This window comes from Symsagittifera roscoffensis, chromosome 3, assembly GCF_963678635.1.
Source record: "Symsagittifera roscoffensis chromosome 3, txSymRosc1.1, whole genome shotgun sequence".
Classification (NCBI taxonomy): domain Eukaryota; kingdom Metazoa; phylum Xenacoelomorpha; order Acoela; family Convolutidae; genus Symsagittifera; species Symsagittifera roscoffensis.
The window spans coordinates 82,849,429-82,872,403 of NC_087064.1; the positions used below are offsets into that span (position 1 = coordinate 82,849,429).

The 22,975-nt window shown below is 35.7% G+C and overlaps 1 protein-coding gene across 1 annotated transcript; it reads left to right on the plus strand.

The window, feature by feature from the left end:
* The first annotated feature begins 1,732 nt into the window (after positions 1 to 1,732).
* LOC134842460 (uncharacterized) lies at positions 1,733 to 22,855 on the plus strand. The gene is made up of 5 exons (XM_063858810.1): positions 1,733 to 1,890; positions 7,172 to 7,445; positions 8,425 to 8,670; positions 21,091 to 21,446; positions 22,626 to 22,855. Exons 1-5 carry the CDS (start codon positions 1,828 to 1,830, stop codon positions 22,851 to 22,853), a joined length of 1,167 nt encoding a protein of 388 aa, XP_063714880.1. The 5' UTR covers positions 1,733 to 1,827; the 3' UTR covers positions 22,854 to 22,855.
* Positions 22,856 to 22,975: the final 120 nt, after the last annotated feature.

Genomic DNA, 22,975 nt, shown 5'->3' on the forward strand with positions numbered 1-22,975 from the left:
TTTGATTTTTTTCTCATTGCCTTTTTTGAGCTACTTTTCCGTTTCTCGCTTTGCAGTATCTCATCTGTGTACATATGAACAATGATATAGCTCCGAATTTCTTGCTGGTTTTTGATGGCTTATACTTCGGCTAGTTTAACTTCCCCCTAATTTCATTGAAATATTTCAATAGTGGTAAAAAATGGGGGGGGGGGGGGGGGTTTGCAGTGATGGGGTTTTTAATGTGACTTTAAAGTCCTTGATGCTGTTTTATTTTAGATTTTTCTTAAGTCAAAACTGTGGTGTATGAATTGTAATGTGTTGCTAAAAGCAGCACATACTTGAGTCTAAAAACCAGAAAAATACCTAATTGAGAGTCGATGAACATAGTTCATACTCTTATATAGGTCGAGTTGATTTTGTTTTTCAGGAAAAGTACGTTGAAAAATTTGTTGACGCTCGAATTTGATTTTGTTGACGTTCATTTCTTTTTTTTCATAGGAAGGCAGACTCCACTGTCGAACAGCAAAAGTGTAAAAGTCACGAAATACGTGATCGACTTCTAGTTTCGAAACATCTATTTTTTCTGTGAAATTCGAAAGTTGAGATTTTTTCAAAAAACAAGACGTGGCTGAGTCGTTCAAGGCTCAGGTTTGGTATTTTTGAGGTATCTGGTTCCAACTTTTTAGCAGTAATAAATTGATTTTAAAAGTTGACTAACGAAGTTGATCCAGTTTTCTTAAATTGGGTTAATTTTATCAACAAAGTGTCAATCATAATTTGTTCTAGAAAGGCAGTATTTTTTTCGCTTACTTGCGTTCTTTGAATTTTTTCCAACTGTTTCAAAGTTAAATCTTTTTTGTACAAATCTGGAAGAAAAATACCTTCCTTATTGATGAAACGACAATTAATTAATAGATATTTTCTTGCTTGGTCTAGCCGTAATGCGCATGCATTGGGATCTTAATGTCTGAGATTCGAGTTTCTGCAGGAAGTTTTTTTTTTTGATATGCTCGGAAAATAAGAATTTAAAATTCGAATTGTTAGTCTATCGTTTGTCTGCTTAGTTTTTGTTAGCTTAATTTTCAAAGCTTGATCCTTTCTTATTTAGAAGTTAACAAATTCTGTTTTTGTATAGCTTACCTGTTGTTTTTTTCGCTCAAATGGTTTCGGTTTATGTTACATTGGTGTAATTACCTCATTTTTTGTCGTTTCAAGTGCAAAAAAATAGATTTTGTGGTTTTATGTGCATCAGGAGGAGCGATGCGTAAACAATTTGAGACATTAAACTCAGTTACATTAAACTTTGCCAGACTTTCTAGAATATTCTGTGGTTTGTTGTGTGGTTGAGTAACAGGTGTTTTCGTGTACCATGAATTTAAATGCCTGAAAAGTAGTCACAGTTTAATTCAACTTCAAGCAGACAAGACTACCTGTTAATAAATTTCTACCCAGGGGTTTTCTTCATATTTCATACTGTCGATTTTCTCCCCCAAAGTTGATTTTGGGGTAGGGATTGTACGGCTGATCCTGGCGAAGTGCTGCTACGCCCCAGTTTTCATTTTTAAAAACTGAAAAGAATAATTTCTTTGCATTTTCTGAGCAGAATACGAGACCTCCGTCTTTCTCATTCAGCGCATCGGCTCTCTTGTTAAGAAAGATCATTGACGGCATCGCGCTTGATGTTCTTAGTAATCCATTGTTTCAATCGAAAATTGTTTGAATCACCTTTGTTTTGTTTCAGCTGAGTTCTGTGAAAACTTGATCAAGATTTGTTGGAACTTGTCTATTGGAGCAGGTCACACCCACGCACTGAGACTTCTTCGATTGCTGGCATCGTTTTCCAGCATGTTCTATTATGCGAAAAAGAACGGGCATGATGTATCTGCGACCAGCTCTACTTTATCAATGGTAATATTCATTATTATTGAACAAATTTTATTGCTTTTCAGCAAGAAGCGAAGTTCGGTCACGCTGAAAGTTTTGGCGGCTATTTCAGTATTTACTGAAGGATTTTTATCCCACGAACAACTGTCAGCAGTCAAATATTTTTTCGTTAAATGATATGGTACAGAAATCAAAGAAAATAACTTACAATGAAACTAATGAAAATTATAATGAAAATGAAAATACTAATGAAAATAAATAGCGCCCATTTCTTTTTTTTTAATTTTCTCTGTGAGATTCATAAAGGGCCCATTCTACTTTAAATTATGAAGTGGAAATGAATCTAAAAAAGAAACTCAATGAGTTTGTGTGGTTGGGTGTGATTTTTTTCTGTAAAAAGTTTTTACGATAGCATTTAGCAAGCGTTATCAAATTGGAATTTAGACTTTTTCGGGTTAACAGTTTGTTTAACAGAATCACTTGAATCACGTAGTCTCTTGGCTCACATTGGATTCAAATTGCTAAGCGAATTCGTCAAACTTAGTCTGCAGGCAACGAAAACCTCTGGGACGGCGAATCTCATCAAGACATGTTTTTTTCTTCAAACGGGAAATTTTCCGTTTTTACACAAGCAAAGCTTGTGTTATAGTATGAACTCTCTTTTTTTCCAAATTAAGTCGCAAATCTTGTTGCGGCGCAAATATTGTTGCGACTAAATGCGTTCATTTTGATCAGTAACCAGTATCAAGTACAGCCAATGCTAAGGATACTAACACAGACTATTGTATTACAAATAGCCATTTAACTTCAAGGTATCATTGATCTGTAGCGTAGAGGTAGGGAAGGAGACCCGCATAGAAATAAGAGGGTTCGAACCTAGGCACGGTCGGATGTTTTTAATGAAATTTTCGTTTACTAGTTAAAATGCGTCCGCTCTATAAATTGAGGCATGTTAGTTGTTAATTTTTTTTTCAAATTGACTGGTACTACTAATGCGTCATATTTGGCTTGCGTCTTTTGGCAATTATGCTGACTCATAATTGGCGTGCATCACTTGAGAAGTTTTGGATACTCAAAATTTTTACTCATTCAGTTTTTCCCAGGAGCGTTATCGGTCAAAATTTTGCTTGTGTATGCGAAGTGCAACTTCGCCTCTGTGTGAAAAAATGTCGGCTTATTTTTTGTCGATAAAAATGTCGGCTTATTTTTTGTTGCTTTTTACCTTTGCGATAAGCAAGGGTATTGCAATCGGGTACTAGACTTTTTTCCCATAAAAAACATTGTACACACTTCTAGACGATCTCCTGTTCTAGAGGATCTTCACTTATAAAGGATCTTCTGGTTCCAGATTGTAATTTTAGATTCTAATTATCTTTGCAAAGTTTGTGATATCAGGTTGTAATTATCTTTTCAAGTTTCACGTTGTAATTATCTTTTCAAAAAAATTTCTCAAATTTTTTTGGGTTCGTGCTTTTCGTCCTAGGTTCTGTCGGTTCATTTTCCGTTTTTTACACGCCATTTATTAAAAATCTGATAGAGTATTTGATGGTTTACTTTTCAAAGCATGGTTTTTCAAAGCAATTTAAACAGTTTTTACTATAACTAAAGTTTCACAATTTGTGAATTAACCATGTCTTATTTTGAACTTCAAAGTTTTATGAAATTTTTTATGACAACAGTTTTGTTTTGGGCTCCACAGGTTTCGACCCAACTTTTGATGCCGCTTAGTGAATGATTTCCATCTTTTAAGTTCTGTGTATGAACTTCATCTGATACAAATATGAAGTGTTTGTTGCTGTAATATTTCGATTTTTGTCAAGTTGTCTTTTTCAAATAATTTTTCCAACAATTTTATATAAATTTTTTTGGCTTGTGTTTTTTCCATCCACTATTTAGTAACGCAATGTATTTTTCGCATCGCAAGTGTTGCTAAGTTCGGCTTCGCCTCTGTGTCTTCTTTTCTTTTACTCCTGCAATTTGGAATTCTACTAGCCTTGACTTCGTATATTTTCCTTTATTGATTTTTTGCTAAAAAATTTTTCGGCTTACTTATCTAATTTTGGGTCCGTCGAGGGAACCCCGGATCGCCCAAAAAGTTAAAAATCTCAGAATAGATAGAAATTTTCAGGTTTTTTGGACAATCTTCGTCTGGTGATTTTTGTGGGCTTAGTTCCTATAGCACGCACTGTTATTGAAGGTTCCGCTTTTGTTTCCTGAATGCCATTTCCAAAGCCCCGTTCATTGAGGTAATCGGGTTTAAAAATGTGTCAATATTTGTTTTTTTATGTCGGTTTTAAAATTAATTATTCCATTTTGATATAGTTTGTTTCAGCTTATAGTTAATTGGCATTTAATTTGTTTAGGTTTATACTTAATCGGCTTAGTTTAACCATATTGCATTGTTGGATGAGCGAAACAGTTTCCTATGTATGTGAGTCTTTTTGAGCGGTACTGTAATATTTTTTGTTTCAAGGTTTTTATGGAAAGATTTTTTTTCGCTCATTGAGTGTCTGCTCAAAAATTTCTGGTTTTAATACCGCTTTGTTTCTAATTAAATGTAGCTTTCAATTTTCTTATTTCTGACGTTTTTTTAGCCAAGACAAGCATATGAAAGTTTTGGTATATCTGGTTTTTCTCGAAATTTTGAAATGTTTTTTTTTTATCTAGAGGCTGCCGTTCAAATTTCTGTTTGCTAGTTTGCCATGCTGTGTTTGTGTTATATCGCAAGTGGTGCAAAGCTCTTCATCGCCCTTTTGTACATTTTTCCAACTGTCTATTGGCTGTTTTACTGATCTGCTTTATTAATGAGCTTCTTTGACCGATCTTCAACAAAAAAAAACAGATGCGAAAGTGATTGCACGGCGCCATGCCTGAGTGGCTCAAGCAGTTTACGCTCGGTCGGGAGGGTCAAGTTTTAATCTCGTTGACTTTAAGATATTTGTTTGTAGCTTCTTTTTTTTCGAGGCGGAAAATTTCTATCATTTTTAGACCTTTTTTTTGTGCATTTGTCCTCTAATATCAGCTTTGTTTTCCCTAATTTTATTGAACGAATTTTTTAATAAAAGTTATTTATATTTTCAAAGCTACTTGGAATAGATTGGTTCCGCATAATTAAAGCACATTCAACTCTCAATAATAATCATTACGCTTGCATGGAGCATTGGTTAAGGCATGTGAAGTGGAATCAATGGGTGTAGGTAAACTCTGCTATCGCACGGAAAAAGTAAAGGTCGAGAAAAATGTGATTTTTGGTTTCGACTTTTGGTTTCGAAATGGGATTTTTAAGCTGGCGACTAGTAGGAATTATCAAATCGCAATAGAGACTTTTTTCGCGGTAACAACTTAAGCAATCACTTAAACCTTTTGATAGCTTGGCATATAAAAAGTTCACTTTTCTCAGCTTCTCTTCCACTCTTAGTCTAGAGGTAACAAGTGCTTTGCTAATGACAAAAGTCTGCTAATGTGGTCAGATCCTGTGGTTTTTTAAACTGGAACAATCTTTTTTGAAAAAAATTTTCGGCTATTGTTTGCCTTCTTGCGTTTGGTCGTAGTTGCCGCATCACGTATTTTGCTTAATCTTTAACAATTTTCATTGTAATTGATATTATTTTTGATTTTTTATACTTCTGAAATGTGTCGGCTTATGTTTTATTGGCTTACTGACCTAATTTTATTGCCATAATACTTTAGAATTTCAGAAATTTCAAGTTTTTCATGCCGAACATTTTGTTTTTGTCTCAGTCGTAGTTGTCTGGCCTATTTACCGCTCGATAATTGCTTGTGATTGATCATTTAACACCAGCGATTGCATTGTCTGACATGTTAACTTCAAATTCAACTTATTATTTTAGGCTAAACTTACATGTTTTTGTAGCTGGGTTTTTAAAAATTTTTCTATTGTTTTCTATTCACTGGCTTTGCTTTCTTTTTTCTCTCTGCTAGCTTGCAATGCTGTTTTTATGTTGTATAGCAAGTGTTGGGAAGCTCTGCTTTGCCTCGCATAGTTTTTTTAAAAATTTTTCGTTCTGAATGAAAAACTTACCAAACGATTCAGTTTTCTCGAATTGGGCTAATTTGATCAAGAAAATTTCAATCAAAAAATGTTCTTGAAAATCGAAAAGTTACAAGCGCGTATTTTCATCTCATAGAGCTTAAGAGATGAAGTTTTTTCATGAAATAAATCAGCATTATATCTTATTTCTAGCTTATTTCTAGACACGTAAATTTAATCTCTTAGAGCTAAAGAGGTGAAGCTTTTTCAAAAATAAATCAGCATTATATCTTTTTTCTAGCTTATTTCTAGACACGTAAATTTAATCTCTTAGAGCTAAAGAGGTGAAGCTTTTTCAAAAAATAAATCAGCATTTTATCTTATTTCTAGCTTATTTCTAGACACGTAAATTTAATCTCTTAGAGCTAAAGAGATGAAGTTTTTTCAAGAAATAAATCAGCATTATATCTTATTTCTAGCTTATTTCTAGACACGTAAATTTAATCTCTGAGAGCTAAAGAGATGAAGTTTTTTCAAGAAATAAATCAGCATTATATCTTATTTCTAGCTTATTTCTAGACACGTAAATTTAATCTCTGAGAGCTAAAGAGATGAAGTTTTTTCAAGAAATAAATCAGCATTATATCTTATTTCTAGCTTATTTCTAGACACATAAATTTAATCTCTGAGAGCTAAAGAGATGAAGTTTTTTCAAGAAATAAATCAGCATTATATCTTATTTCTAGCTTATTTCTAGACACGTAAATTTAAACTCTGAGAGCTAAAAGATGAAGTTTTTTCAAGAAATAAATCAGCATTATATCTTATTTCTAGCTTTCATTAACATTTTTTCAATTTTCTGTGGGCTATGTTTTGCTCAGCTTATTGATTCGGCCAAATGTGTATTTTTTTTTTGCTCCGGGAATGTAACATTTTTTGTTCGATAGTTTTATGAAAGTTTTTTTTTCAATTCATCTTGAAGAATTTTTGATTGAATCATTGTTTTTTCTCAAGCAGAGCGTGGTGTTATATTGTGAGTGCCTCTTTTTTCCGACCCAAATCGCAAATAGAAGTGCTCATATATTTGATGGCAATTTTGCTGCAATATCATATCTTAATATCTGGTTTATTGGTGGCTATTTTTTGATGCTTTATTAGTTTTACTTTTTTTCTTTTCACTTTTAAGGGTTTTGTTTACCGTTTGCGAAGTGCAGCTTACTTTTTTGTAGTTTACGTGTCCGCAATTAACGTTTTAGCATTTTCGTTGCCATTGTTAAGTTTTGTATATCCGTAGATGAAATCGTGGTGTTTTAGGAGGAAATCTTGTTTCTGTGGCTGAAAAGTCTGGGCCAGGCTCTAATCCTGGTTCAATCTGCTTTCCATGCTGGAGATATGCCGAACATCGATGAAATAAGCGGTGGAATCATTAAAGAGGTCTTCAAAGTTCACCAACTGATACAAACAACTCAGTATATGAATGCGCAGTTGGCTATAGACGAAAGAGAAATGGCCAATTGTAGTCCTAAAAGTGGAAATGTTTCAATCAATGATTTGTTTGCTGGAAGTCAGTGTTCTATGGTTAAGGAATGTAAGTTTCTCGTCCTAAAATCGTGTTAATATAATACCGCCATTGATTTCTTCGTTTTTAAGAGTCGATAAACGTAGTTCAGACTCTTATATGGGTTGCGATGATTGTTGTTTTATTTTTTACCGGACAAATTTTTTCAGGCTCAAATTTACTTTTTTTTGCAGTTTGAATTCTGATTTTTTTTAAAGTTCATTTCGTTTCCTATGTTAAAAAGAAGGCATACTCTACTATTGAACAGCAAAAGTTTTAAGGCCACGAAAAACCCGATCGACTATAAATTGTTTGCAGAAATTCAAAGAGCTTTAAGGCAACTATTTTTTCTTTGAAATTTGAAAGTGAGATTTTTTTGAAAAGTAAGTCTCTTTTTCTGTTAACTTGGGTTCATTGACTCTTTTAGAACTCTCTGTTGGCTATGTTGTAAACTGAACATTAGGTCATCTTTCTTCATCATTGATGCTGTAATGTATAATTCTCTGATTGAAAACGCAAATGCCTTGAATTGAAATTACCTCACTAATTCTTAGCTCATTGTGATGTGCTAGTATCGTATCTTAGGTATAATTACACTTGCGGGCTTTAGCGAGCGTAGTGTATTAGTACGAACCTTCTTTTTTTGTAAGTTAACTCGCAAATAAAAGTGCTCATGAGGAGGTGGCTTTTTTGCTTTTTGCTATAATTGCAATCTGTAACATTGGAAATTTCATAGCATCTTTTCTCTTCTTCAGTGTTTGGCAGTAGTCAGCGTCCGTGGTGTGTGGTTAATGGATGAGAACTAAAACCTTTACCGGACACGTAGCCGAACCGGATACGTAGCCGAATTCTTACTAATTCGAGGCTTATTTCTGTTTTTTTTTTATTTCACTTTATAGAGCTGCTTTTTTGGCGTGTTGTCGCTAGTGTTTGCGAAGCGTAGCTCAGCCTCTGTGTAATTGTTGATTTGTATATCTAAAGATTGGCTTAGAATAAATAACGGTTTCAGCTGAAGTTGAGTCTACTGAAAAACAAAAGCAGTCAGTGAAATGCGGACAGCAGGATCTGGCCGATATCACTTCATTTGCGATTGTTGCTAGAATCGACATTTTGCTCGCTTTAAAACATGACTCACAGATGATTGTCCAAACGGTAGAAGACATGGCAGAGCTTTATGCGAAGGCTTCTAGCGGAGATTGTCTTTCTCTTCTGATGACAGTAGCATCCTCTGCTAAAAATAAAGATGCGAAAGAAGGTTGGTAACATTACAGGTTTACTGAACACTGCGAATATCCTTATTCAGGCTGTTTAGTTTTTAAGTGCCAATGAAAGTAGTGAAGACGCGATGCGTAAATAGGTGTTGATTTTTTTTTTCGTTTTTTTCTCACAAGGAAAACTCTTCAAGTTTGTTCATCCTAATTCAAATGTTCACGCTCATGTCTTTTTAATGCTCGCTTCTCGAAGCATACTTTTTAATGCATCGTTGGGACAGAAAAATTATATTTTTATCCACATTATTCAAATTTTTTCAATTTGATTGTTACGCTTGCTATTGGTAAGGGTTTTTCAGGACTTGTTTAACAGAATCACTTGAATAATTTGATAGCTTGATTTATAATCTTATATTTTAAATGAAAGTCGAAATGCGCCATGGACGCAACGCTTAACTCAACACAATGTTTTAATGTTGTCGGGCGCAAGGTTAAAGCTTCTATCTTTGAACTAGTTGAAATATTTTAAAGTTTTATTGTTTGAATAACTTGCTTGGAAAAAATACAAATTTTTGCAAACCGAGACGAAAAACAGACTCAAGCAAGCTATTTTGAAGCGACAAAATCTCTAACTATTTCGAAATTTCATCGTTTAGACACTTTGCTTAAACAACTTTATTTTTTTTTGCAAAGCAATCCAAGCTATGAAAACAACTCAAGTTATTAAGAGTAAGGAAAGTAGTGAGTACTCCCATATAACTCTTGCAGATTTTTTTTTGTGTTTTTTCAAAGTAAAATGTCTTAATATGTTCACGCTCAATTTTGATGTTTCGCGGTTTGACTTTTGATTTCTTTTCAAGTTCGCTTCATTTCCTTTGTTATAAAGAAGGAAAACTCCACTATTGAACAGCAGAATTTTAAAGGTCATGAAAAATGTGATTGGATTCTAATTTCAAAATGGAATTTGATTATCAGATTGCCCAGCAAAATATAAATATTATCTATTGATCCAGTTTTTTCAAGCTTGGTTAATTTTATCAAAAAAAGATCAAGCAGAAATTGTTTGTGAAATTGGAAATTTTAGGGGCACACATTTTTCTTCTAAAATTCGCAACTTGAATTTTCCCAAAACAAGTAAGTTTTTTGTTTCCTTGCGTTCAATGCTTTTTTCCAACTGTCATTTTGCTAACTTTTTTGAAATGTCATCGCTTCAATAGCTTACTTTAATAACTTGGTTTTTTTCAAAACAATCTAAGCTGTATAAAAATTTTCAAAATTTTTGTAAGTCTCATGCTTCAATAGCTTGCTTGAATACATTTAAGTTTATTGCAAAGCAATCCAACCTGTTTTATAACTTCATAAACTTTTTGCGAAGCAATTTGTTAGAGAGCTTTTAAATTATTTTGTAATACTTTCAATTTCTGATCTCTCGGATGCTTGGCATGGCATGTTCGTGTTGGGTCCCGATAGTATAAAAGAAGCATTAAATCAAGGTTTATTGAATAGTTCTAACCCACTGGTCATGAGATTTATGGTTTATCTTGTATTTTCATCAACTCAAAATCTGAGGTTCACCACCTATCAAACAAATATCACATGATATTATTGCCGTATAGGAAAATATTGGATACGCCTCAAAGTTTGACGAAAGTTCAAGAACATGAAATTGATTTATTGTCACACAATCAAAGCCATTAAAATTTTTTTGAAATGTTTCAAGACTTAATGACTTGATTAGCTTGCTTGAAAAAAAATCGCGAATCGATTCGCTCTTTAAAGTAACTCAAATTTTTTATAGTTTAATCGCTTGAATATGTTGCTTGGAACATTTTCTCAAACCGACTGGCTCTATAAAATAGCATTACATATTTCAAAGTTTTATTTTTTATTGCCTGAATAACTCGCTTGAAAAATTAGGAAACCCACTCACTCGAAAAACAATTTTCAAAATTTGATCGCTTAAATAGCTAGCTTGGAAAAACTGAAAGTTTACCAACCGATTGGCTCTAATAATAAAAAGACATATTTCAAAGTTGCATCGCTTAAGCTTGCCTAAAGAATTTTTAACTTTTTGCGAACCGCTTTGCTCTTTGAAATATTTTGACACGTTTTAAAATTTCTTACTACTTCTAATTTAACTTATTTTGAAAAATTTAAAGTTTTCGCCGAACTGAAACTTGAGCATTTTCAAAGTTTAATTTTCTGAATGGGTTGCTGAAAAAATGAAGATTTTTGCAAACCTATCAGCTTAATTAAATAACCTGAAATATTTCCTTTTTTGAACGCTTGAACAGCTTGATAAAAAAATCTGAATTTTGTGAATCGATCAAATTCATAAATTAACTTCGAAGGTTTCGAATTTCGTTGTATGAATATTTTGCTAGCAAACTTTTATTTTTCTATTAGATTTTAGGTCCAAAATAACTTCAAATGGTTCAGAAGTTTCAACGCGTGAATAATTTTTCCAGAAAGAGTTGATAATTTTTGGCCAATAGAGTCACAGTTTGAATTAGAGTCACAGCTGAGGAAACTAATGCTATGCAAATCTAGTCACTGTAGACCGACTTCAACTTTCAAGAATTTCAGGGCTTGATTGGCGTGTGCAACCCCTTCACAATGGGAAAACGGACGTTAAACGCGTTAGGAGTAGTTGTAGTAGTGATTGGCGTGCTCAGAAAAACTTTAATTTTTTTGTGACTCGATTCATAGAATTAATTAATAAATCTCAGTATAAAATAGCGTTGCTCAGAAAAGGTTAATTTTTGTCAATCGAGTTAGGGTATGAATTAAAATTAAACTTTTAAGAGTTTTTGAGCTTTAATGGTCACGATGTGGATAATCTTTAAATTTGATTTAGTTTAATCGCGTGCTGAGAAAAATCACTGTTTGCAATCGGTTCAATATGAAATAACTTAAGTTAATTGAAGAGATTCAAGGCTGGATCGGTGCGCCTCAATTTTTTTTGCTGTTTGATTCAATAAGAATCAAATTGAAATATTTCAACACTTTATTGGTGTGCTGAGAAGAACTTCACGGAATGAAATAATATGTGATATAAAGTTTCATCGCTTCTATGTTTGCTCAGAACAACTAACTTTTTGCGATCCGATTGGTTTATAGAGACGAGCTTGCCAGCTTATCGTCAATTGTTTTTTCAAATTCAACGAACCCTAAGGGCATATGCATTTTCTTTCAAAATCGAAAGATTTCAAAAAACAATTCAGTCATTTTTTGATTTGTTTGCGTTCATTAGAATTTTTCTAAATATGGTGCCTTTTTTTAAAGTCGATCAGGTTTACTCCGATTATTAAATTTTTGAATGAATGCTCGTCATGACAGTTTCCCGATTATGGGTCAAGTTGACGCAATTAGCTCTAATGAATCTGACACTTGAGGAATTTTGAAGAAGTTGCCGTTTTACGTCGGTTTTCTTTCATCTTCTTTTTTATTGCTTCGAGTTTTTTACGCTTGCAACCATTAAGCGTTATCAAATGGGAATATACTTTTTTTGAGTAAACAACGTGCTTCTCAAAAACAGTTTAACCGTTTGTGATGCTGACACGCTCAATTTCTGGGAAATTTTAATTTAACTGCTGGATACTAGTAACTACTGTTAAATGCTATATCTAGAGTTCTAAGCTATATATGTTTATTTATAGAATTTCCATATTAATTTTGTTGCTGAAGATTTTTTGGTTGCATGATTTGAGCTCTGTCTTTTTAGTTTCTGAGTTATGTATGTCAACTTGCATACAACAAATATAATAATACTCGTGGATACTTTGTAAGCAGTTTCAGATAATTTTCAGCTGATTGCCTGTCGGCTAAAACGTTGTCAGCGTATTTGCCTTCTATTTTGTTTTCTAAATGTTTGCAGTATATTTTTTTGACATTGATAAGTCTCAGAAACGAAAGTTTAAGTGCTCAATTTTTTTTAATTTCCTCAGTTTTCTTGGATTTATATTAACTGTTTTGCCTGTTCTTCCAATATTAGCATTGTTTTGATCCCTTCTCTAGCTATTTCTTGAGCACTGTGCTGTTTTTTTTACGTGTTGTATCGCATATTATGCGAAGTCAGCTTCGCCCCGGTGTAAGCTCTTGAAAGCAGCAAATTTCAGCAGCTCAGTTGGTAGGGGAAACAGCGCTCTTGTAATTTCTTTAAGGAAAGCAGGCGATTTTTTGGGGCGTTACATTCTTTAGTAAGCTGCCTATTGTGTTTCATAGGAAAAGTGGTTTTTGGTGTTTTTTTTTCGAATTCCTAAAATGAACAGCGTTGTTAAATCTGAATTTTGATGTAATTTCCTTAAAACTTATTTAAGCAGCTTTCAATCTTCGCCTGGCTGTAAAAAAGTGCAAATAGGCAAAAAAATTTTCTATCCCAAATGAGATCGATTTTATCAGAAAAGAGTGAGTCTAAAAAAGAAAAGTTCATCGAAATGTCAGGAGCTTAATTAGATGTAACGTTTTCTTATTAAGTGTAGAAGAACCAAGTTATTTTCACTTAAATAGCTCTTTTCTAAGGAAAAACCTTACTTTGTTCAGACTCAAATTTAGTTTTTTTGCGGTTTTACTTTGGATTTTTTAAGTTCAACTCATTTTATTTTGTTAAAATGAAAGCAAACTTCACTATCAAACAGCAAAAGTGTTAAGGTCACGAAAAACGTGATCGAATTCGGGTTTCGAAAAAGAATTCTACTTTCAGATTTCCCACCGTAATAATAAGTTAACCTTCTGATCCTGTTCTCTCAAATGGGGATAATTTTGTCCTGAAAGTATCCATCATAAGTTCAAAATTCTAGAAATTCAAAGAGCTTTAATGCCAACTTTTTCTTTCAAATTCGTTAGCCAGTATTTTTTATTTTTGCTTGAGTTCATTGACGATTTTCCAACTTTCTGTTGGCTATGCTTAAATTGAGGCTCATTTACATCTTAGACCCACCCTTAAAAGATTCCATCCCAAAACCTTGTGTTGAAGCCTAAAAAAGACATCTCAGCTTTCTACTTGGACTAAATCTACGATTGAACTGATTTACTTATTTAAAACCGCATTTAACAAAAATCAATTGACTTCTATCTATAACTCATGAAATAATTTACACTCTTTGCGAATCACTAGTTTTATTCAGTCGGATTGGTGATTTTTCGTTTCCCAACTTTTGCTGCACAACATTTTTGGTGCAACGCGACTCACGAACGAACCAAAGATTAGAAACAAAGAGAAAAGTTAAAAATGTCATCACCTGCTAGTGACATGAGCAACGTGAAGCTCACTCTTCCTGCTTTGAAGCGATTTTTGAATTCACTCCATTGAAGCATGAGTCATCCGCTGCAATACGTCGGTTGATTAATACCTACACGGAAAACACGATGGCACTGACAGGGCTTGGACTAAAAATTGATCAGTGCGATTTGATCTGGGTTCACGTTTTGGCCAAGAAATTAGATCCTGAAACTAGAAGACGATTGGAACTTTCCTGCGCGGGAAGTGACGTGCCAAAAATCAAACAGATGAAGAAGTTCTTGGAGGAACGATCTCGCGCCCTAGAAGCTACGAAGGACCTCCAGTTACCTTCAATTCATAGAAAAAATCATCAAGGAAATTCAGACCAATCTGGAAACTCTAAGAAAGATGACAAGGTACAGACATACCACACAAACTCTGTTAAGACGATCCTCTGCCCATGCTGCAGTGGTGATCAACGCGTGTATCAATGCACAAAATTTCAGGAAATGTCTATTTCCAATAGAAGACAAGAAGCCAAATCAAAGCGATTATGCTTCAATTGCCTGTCCCTTGGACACCAAAATCATGAGTGCAAGTCGAAGTCAACGTGCCAAACCTGTCGAAAGGGTCATCACTCGTTACTTCACATCCATACAGACCCAAACAAGCAACCGGGACCTGAAAATAAGTTTGCGGGTCACGGGGGTACTATCGGTGCCACTACCATACTGGGAACTGTACTAATTGAGGTGAAAACTGCAAATGGCGGTTATCACAATTGTCGAGCCTTACTGGACAGCGGATCTGAATGCAGTTTCGTTACAACCAGCTGTGCTAACCGACTCAAGCTACCAATCAAGAAATTGACTCTTCAACTAACTCGAGTTGGCGGAGGAGCAAAAACTGTGAAATCTGGTTCTGTCAATCTGGAAACAAAGGATTCTCAGAATCAATCTCTACATATAGAAGCCTTCACTCTTCAAAAACTTTCTGGCTACCTGCCCAGAAAACGGGTGAATATACCGAACAGTTTGGATATCACACGTCTTAAGCTCTCGGACCCAGACTTTGATAAACCAAAGGAAATCGATATAATCCTAGGCTGTGATGTCTACAACGACATTGTTGGCTGCGAAAAGATTAAGCTTACAGACAAGCTTTATGCAAGTGACACTCTATTTGGTTGGATGATTAGCGGCAGAACACCGGGTCCTCCAACAACCTTCTTCAAGTTATTTCATGTGTCTATTGACGATAGTCTAAGGAAATTTTGGGAATTAGAAGAAATTCCTGATTTCAAAAAGACAACAACAGAAGAAGATCGATGTGAATCTCACTTTAAGGAAACAACCATACTACAAAATGGACGATTCACCGTGCAGCTGCCTTTCAAGCCCAATAGTCAACTTGGCGACAGTTTAGCACAATCAAAACGCAGATTCAATTATCTCGACCGACGACTGGAACAGAATCCAGAACTAAAAGATCGCTATACCGCATTCATAGACGAATTTCTCGAAATGGGGCATATGGAGTACATACCGCCTGGAGAAATCGAAAAGCCATTTGATAGCGTATATTATCTGCCACATCACTGCGTTTTCAAGGAAGATTCTACTACCACAAAGCTACGTGTAGTTTTCGACGGATCTGCAACAACATCAACCGGACAATCACTGAACGACACTTTGATGGTTGGTCCCACGAAACAAGACGACCTCTACTCGATAATCATGCGCTTCAGGTTCTACCCAATTGCTTTATCAGCAGATATCGCAAAAATGTACCGACAAGTTGCTCTAGAGGACAAATCGAAGGATTTCCATCGCATACTTTGGAGATCAAATAAATCGGATGAAATCAAGCATCTCAGGATGACACGTGTTACATATGGAATAGCTTCGTCAGCTTTTCACTCAACAAGATGCCTCAATGAAGTAGCAGATCAATCTAAGAACCCAATGATCAAAGAAAGTCTCAAAAATTGTTTCTATGTAGACGACTTTCTTGGTGGCGCTGATGATAAGCATGATACAGAAAGACTCATCTCTGATTTATGCGAAAAGCTGAGCTCTCAAGAATTCCCTCTACGAAAATGGACTTCAAGCAATGCTAAAATAATTGAAGGATTGCCAGAACATCTCCGCGAAAAATCGGATGTGCTGGAACTTTTCTCTGACGAATACAAAATCAAGGCGCTAGGAGTCAGTTGGAAGCCCAATAAGGACATCTTTTGTTTTTCAACTGCCTTACCAGAGCTGAAACTGCTTACAAAGAGGACTCTTCTGTCCACAATTTCAAAATTGTTTGATCCGATGGGATGGCTAGCTCCATTCCTCGTCAATTTCAAATGTCTCATGCAACAGCAATGGGTCCAAGGTTTTGATTGGGATTCTGAAATCGATCAGAAAACCAAGGAAAAATGGTATGAGCTCACCGGAACTTTGCCTCAACTACTGGAACTACAGATACCAAGATCTATGAGCTCACATCCAATAAAGGAGGTTCAACTTCACGTATTCTGTGATGCTTCCGAAAAAGCATATGCAGCCGCAATTTATGCAAGAATTACCTATTTCGTATCTACTGACCTTTTGAGTATCTACTGACCTCCAAAACAAAGGTTGCTCCGGTCAAAGCAATCTCTGTTCCCAAATTAGAGCTCTGCGGTGCAAGTTTAGCTACCAAACTTTTTAAATCAGTTCATTCAATTTTGAGGAAAACAAATCTCAAGATAACTTTACACGCCTGGACTGATTCAACAATTGTCTTGCAATGGCTTGCTCAACTTCCAAGAACGTGGAACACTTTTGTTGCAAACAGAGTTTCACAAATACAAGAGACCCTACCCAGAAGTGATTGGAAACACGTGCCAACAGCAGTAAATCCAGCTGATTTAGCTTCTCGTGGTGTATTAGCTGACACATTAATATCTTCCTCACTCTGGTGGAATGGACCAGATTGGCTGACCAAGGATGAAAGGCACTGGCCCAACCTACTACCATCTCTAGTTGAAGCACCTGAAAAACGAACCGTCAAAGCCAAGACTAATACAGAAAGTGAACAAATTCGAACTGTTCTTGCAAATCATGCTCAAAACGAAGAAATGACGGATGGAATTTTTCGTTTAAAGGACTACAGCACTTGAAACAAGACAGTACGCATCGCATGCTATCTTTTGTTCAACATCTTAAGCATAGAATATCGATAAACTATCGGAAGCGGCTCAGATCTAAGCGGACATCTGATGTACAACTTGAAGAAGATTGTCTTAAACCCAAAAATAGAATCATGGCAAAAATGCTAATTCTTCGTTTAGACCAAGAAATACATTTCAAATCAGAGCTAAATTGTCTGAAGGTGAAAAGGGAGCTAAGTAAAACATCGAAACTACTCAATCTTAGTCCGTTTTTCGACAAGGATTACGATCTACTAAGAGTTGGAGGCAGACTTTCACAATCGAACTACCCAACAGACAAGAAGTTTCCAATACTCGTTTCGAAAAAATCTGATTTAGTATCCCTACTTATACGCAAATATCATGAAGATACTCTTCATGGCGGGGGGCAATTAGTACTGAACACAATGAGAGAAGAAATTTGGATAATCGAAGGCCGTGATCTAGCTCGACAGTTCATTAGAAGATGCATGAGATGTGTCCAATTTAGTCAATGGCCATTTGCTCAATGTGGAATAGACTTTGCTGGTCCCTTTGAAATTAAGGAAGCAGAGGTCTCAAAAATTTATGTTGCCGTCTTTGTTTGTCTCGCGACAAAAGCTATTCATTTGGAAATGGTTACTCGTCTAACCAAAGAAGCATGCATCCTTTCATTGAAACGATTTACTGCAGGCCGTGGCAAACCTGAGAAGATCTTAAGTGACAATGGAAGCAATTTTATCGGGGCTCGAAATGATCTGATCAAAATCAAGGAACTGCTCGACAAAAATGGAACGGACAAATCAGTTGTTAGTTTCGTCAATAGCCAAGGAACTGAATGGCTCACCATCCCTCCTTGTGCTCCTCACTTCGGAGGACTCTGGGAAGCAGCTGTAAAAAGTATGAAGAGACATATGCGAAAAGTTATAGGACTGCAACGTCTCAGTTTTGAAGAATTTCTTACAATTCTTAATCAAATTGAAGCTGTCTTAAACTCACGACCATTGTATCCAATGTCAAGTGATCCTAACGCCCCAACTCCGCTGACACCCGCTCATTTTCTGATAGGGGAATCATTGCTAACTCTTCCCTCTGCTGACATCCATGTTTCAACCAATGTACGATATCGACTATTACAGAATATGATCAAGGATTTCTGGAAAGTTTGGAAAAGGGATTACCTCATAACGCTACAAATACGAAAAAAATGGTTCAGGGATGGCCCAGAATTTAAAGTTGGCAACCTAGTCCTACTTGCCGAAGACAATGAACGACCGCTAGAATGGAAAACTGGACGAATCATAGAAGTTTATCCTGGAAATGACTCGATTGTTCGAGTGGTAAAAGTGAAGACCACAACTGGTGAATACATACGCCCAGTCGCGAAGCTGCGGAAGCTACCAGTATAGCAACCAAGACATATCCAATGTGCAGTTCATTTAAAACAAGAACTTTATAGTGCTAAAAATCGAAAAATATCAAAAATGTGCAGTTTTCAAATTTTAAGTGGTAGTACCCCCATGACCCTTTTGAAAGTAGGAACCTAAATTACCCCCTATGCAATACATTATGGTCTGAATCGTTCATCTTGGCCACTTTCATGTAAATTTCCAATGTTGAAAATTCCCAGCATTAAAATTCGTATGAGGTTGTACCCTCATGACCCAAAATGTAATTATTGTCTGAAAACAGCTAGGACAAACTTTCGCTCATGACTCGTACCGTTAATACTTCACTTGTATACTCCTTACTTATGGTGCAGTCACATTTAGTTCATTTATTGAATAATTGTTTACATATTTACCGTTGAACAGTCATTCGCTGTCATGCGATTCGCTGTCATCTGGTCCTCTTCGCTTGTTGACCCTGCAGTGTTGCTGGCAGTGCTTCCACGCAGATGCTACCAAGGAAAGCCGAGTTTGCATCTCCGCATAGTACATGCAGCAGACCCTCTCTTCGTCGCAGAGAGTCAGAACTGCATGGCACCACGCATATGGAAGATACAAACTTTTCCCCTTCTCAAGAACACCATAGCGGACCAGTTTCTTCTGCTGAGAACCAATGTTCCTCAGATACTTAGCAGCATCAGTGAACCCCATCTCCGAATCATTGCTACCAGTCAGTGCACAATGACCCTTCTACGCTGAGGTCACTAATACGTTTAAGACCTCTAAGTTGCTTCTAAAACAAAACAAACAATTGATGCACACCCGCTATACTCTACTACTATGATACAATGGAATAAATGCTACTCACAGTCTCAGCTTTCGGAAACCGCAGAACTGCCCTATCCACGATTGCAGCTTTCTTCCTTCAAGACTGGATCTCATCCAACGACTTTACAGGAATCGGAGTGAAACCCAGATCTCCTCTGGTCACTGCATCGAAGAAACCCTGCAGGTCCTCCCGGTCGACAGCGCCCCGCCTACTGGACCTTCGCACCTCGCCATGTGGAGGCAGACGTGCTGCTCTACCCGACTCCGCCCTACTATTCCTCTCCTTCGTCTCATACACTGTAAATGGGTAGTCATATCTAGACATAATAACGCTCTGAAAATTGAAGACACTTCAAGGGAGGCGGAATGTTGAAGCCTAAAAAAGACATCTCAGCTTTCTACTTGAACTAAATCTACAATTGAACTGATTTACTTATTTAAAACCGCATTTAACAAAAATCAATTGACTTCTATCTATAACTCATGAAATAATTTATACTCTTTGCGAATCACTAGTTTTATTCAGTCGGATTGGTGATTTTTCGTTTCCCAACTTTTGCTGCACAACACCTTGTATTCTGAGAAAACATAGAGGCTTAAACCTCTGTAACTAATTGTCCCTCAAAATCTCCAGACACTTGAAAGTTTTAATTCCCAATCCTAATGGTACTATAGTGCTGATTTAAATTAACCGGACAAAACGCGTTAAACTTGAAATTTAAAACCCGTTTTTCTCAAATTGGGTTGAGTTTAGGAGAAAACTTATGAAGACAAAACTTGCTTAAAATTTTAGCAGAATTAATATGATGTAATTTGTTTTGCGAAATTCGGGTCCGAAATTTTACCCCAAAAATGGGTCATTTTGGCTTTTCTTAGTTAATAGAAAATAACGCCTAAAATACCCAGTCGATCACAGACATAATAATATCAAAGTGAGCCCCTTACGGAGCTGAACAAACTTTAAGAAGGGTATAATCTCCAAAAAATTGTATAAGTTGTATATTTTTGTTTGATAGAAAAAAAGGTCATTTTTACTTTATAAAATACCAACTTTTTATTTAAAAACAATTTTAAAACAATATGCAATTTGTTTTGAAGAAAATACCCTTCTTAAAGTTTGTTGAGCTACGTAAGGGGCTCACTTTGATAATATTATGTCTGTGATCGACTGGGTATTTTAGGCGTAATTTTCTATTAACTAAGAAAAGCCAAAATGACCCATTTTTGGGGTAAAATTTCGGACCCGAATTTCGCAAAACAAATTGCACCATATTAATTCTGCTAAAATTCTAAGCAAGTTTTGTCTTCATAAGTTTTCACCTAAACTCAACCCAATTTGAGAAAAACTGGTTTTAAATTTCAAGTTTAACGCGTTTTGTCCGGTTAATTTAAATCAGCACTGTATAACACAATGTGGGGTTGCCTGACAGAAAAATGATGACTATGACAGAGAGTTTGTAAAACAGCTTACACCTAGCAAAATCAAACGAAGATCAAGATTCATGTCGTTGACAATCCACATGGACATGCATTAAATTGCATGATAAGCGTTTTTGTATGGAAGTAAATCCGGAGTTATGGTTTTAGGCAGCTTTTTCTAGAGTTTTCGAGAAAAATTTTCGAGAGTTTTCGGGAAAAATGAAATTGTTATTTACGCCTTTTTTTCGTTCATTTGTACGCTTCGTGTATATTAGTTTTTGGAGCCAGAAATAGGTAAAATTTAGTCAGTTAAAACTACTTTTGATAGCCCCACTAGAGTATCTTGCGCTGGCTTGATTCATGTAGCCCTCAGTTTACAAGTTATCATTTTTGTAAGGATTATTTTGGCGGAACTACTGAGATCTCATTGAAAGGTTGCTACTTTCAGTTGAGTTACATTGTCGTGAAATGCTGCTGAAGAATTTTAAAAGGCAGTTGAAGTTCCAAGGCGCCTCAGCATCATCTGACTGTAAAACACTGAACTCCGGGTCTACCAGTAATCTTCAGATTGCAGAAAAGACTAATGAAAAGTGTCTTACTCCGGACAAGCTTCTGTACTGTGTGATTCGATATATAAAGTTGAATCAAGAACTGAAGCGGCTTTTGAAGGAAGAAAGTGTGTCAGATGTTGAAGTCATGGATCTAGTCATGAGCTCAATAGAGGGAATAATGCAGGAGATTGTCCAAGGTAACACCTTGACAGCTACTGGAATTAGCAAAGAAGTTCAACAGTGCAACTCAAAGGTAACATCATTTCAAGAAATTCAAGGGTGATAACCTCTCATTCCACCATCAGTCACAATTGTGAATTTAAAAGAATCATTGCTTCTAAAATTAAGTTCATATATTGTAAATATAGATTAAGGAAAAGTGAAAATATAAGATTTGTCCTGACGGTGGGCCATTTGGCATTTTTACCCAATTTTATATTGATTTGACTAACGGATTTGATCTTAGTGTATGATGTGCAAAGAAATTAAAGTCAATAAAATGCGCATCATTTAGCTTATTTTACCTAGGTTCAAATGGCGCTAAATTTTTGAAACTTCTTTTAAAACGGTTCAAATCTTGTTGTTCCGACCATCCCACTAGAAGTGGAAAGGAACTCGGGCCTAGCTCGTTTTTTTTTTCATGCAAAATTACGTACCTTAAAAGCGCTCATAGGTTATCGAGTATGGTATCGAAATACATTTTTTCAGTCGGTAATTCGGATTTCAAAAATGTTCAAAAAAGTTGTTTCGGGTCTAAATATCAGTTTTGATAATGATTTTCAGGATCGAGTGTAGATAATGATGTTTTAAATCCTTCGCCACTTGTTTGCCATGTCTCTAGAACTTTTTTTAATATGCCGCTAGGAAAAAACTCCGGATTGAGTTCCTTCATTTTGTGCTGTTTTGCGACATCCATTTTCAGCAGACCTACTCTAAAAGTTTTCCAACGGTTTTCCAACGTTTAAAGAGTAATTTTTTGGCCACAACGACAGTTTTTGTTAAATTTTCAACCAGAACATGAAGAATTTTCACCTAAAACAGTATTATGGTTATCGATTTTTTCTGGAATTAAAAGCATAGATACTAGTATAGATATTCGTCAATTTCTTCGAAACACGGAAAAACCTCCAATACTTTTTATTGGTTTACATTTGTGAATCCAAACTATAATTGCTAAGTTATATTTTGAATTCTCAAGAAGACAGATCCAATCAGGATTATGCTCTTAATGTTTCTATCGCTTTTATTGAATTTACGATTTTGTTTCCTATATTTTAATCGCATCCACATCTGCTGCATAAAAATCTTCAGCTGGTATGAATGTTTCTCGCTTTTTTCTAAAGTCGGAACAACAAACGGCGCATTTATTGGTATATCATTTGTAAGAATGAAAATAGTAATTTTTGTTCAAAAGGAGATTCGCTTTTTGCAGCTGCAATGGCTGATGGTGCAGCTTTGGAACAACGGATTGGGCCAGGCAGACCAGGGTAAGAAAATGGAGGCAGTGAAGATGTGCAACCTGGCTCTCTCAGTGGCCTCCAGGTTGTCCAAGTGGCCGGGCATGCTGGCATACCAGAAGAAGATGAGGCACTACTTCACAAGTGCCCTCGCTTCTTCTTCCCTCTCCTCTCCCACTCCAAAGACTTTATTCGCTGACTGACAAGGATATGAAATCTAAAAATATAAACTTTAGCCAATCAATTTTGGCTATATTGTAATCTTTGAAAAACTGGTTTTAACTTGAAAAGATCTTGCAAACTTAAAAATATGTTCTTCGTTACT

Coding starts and splice junctions, on each gene's coding strand:
- LOC134842460 (XM_063858810.1), top strand. CDS start 1,828: ATGTTCTATTATGCGAAAAAGAACGGGCATGATGTATCTGCGACCAGC. Junction 1,891..7,171: donor CCAGCTCTACTTTATCAATG/GTAATATTCATT, acceptor GTGGTGTTTTAG/GAGGAAATCTTGTTTCTGTG. Junction 21,447..22,625: donor TTCAACAGTGCAACTCAAAG/GTAACATCATTT, acceptor CGCTTTTTGCAG/CTGCAATGGCTGATGGTGCA.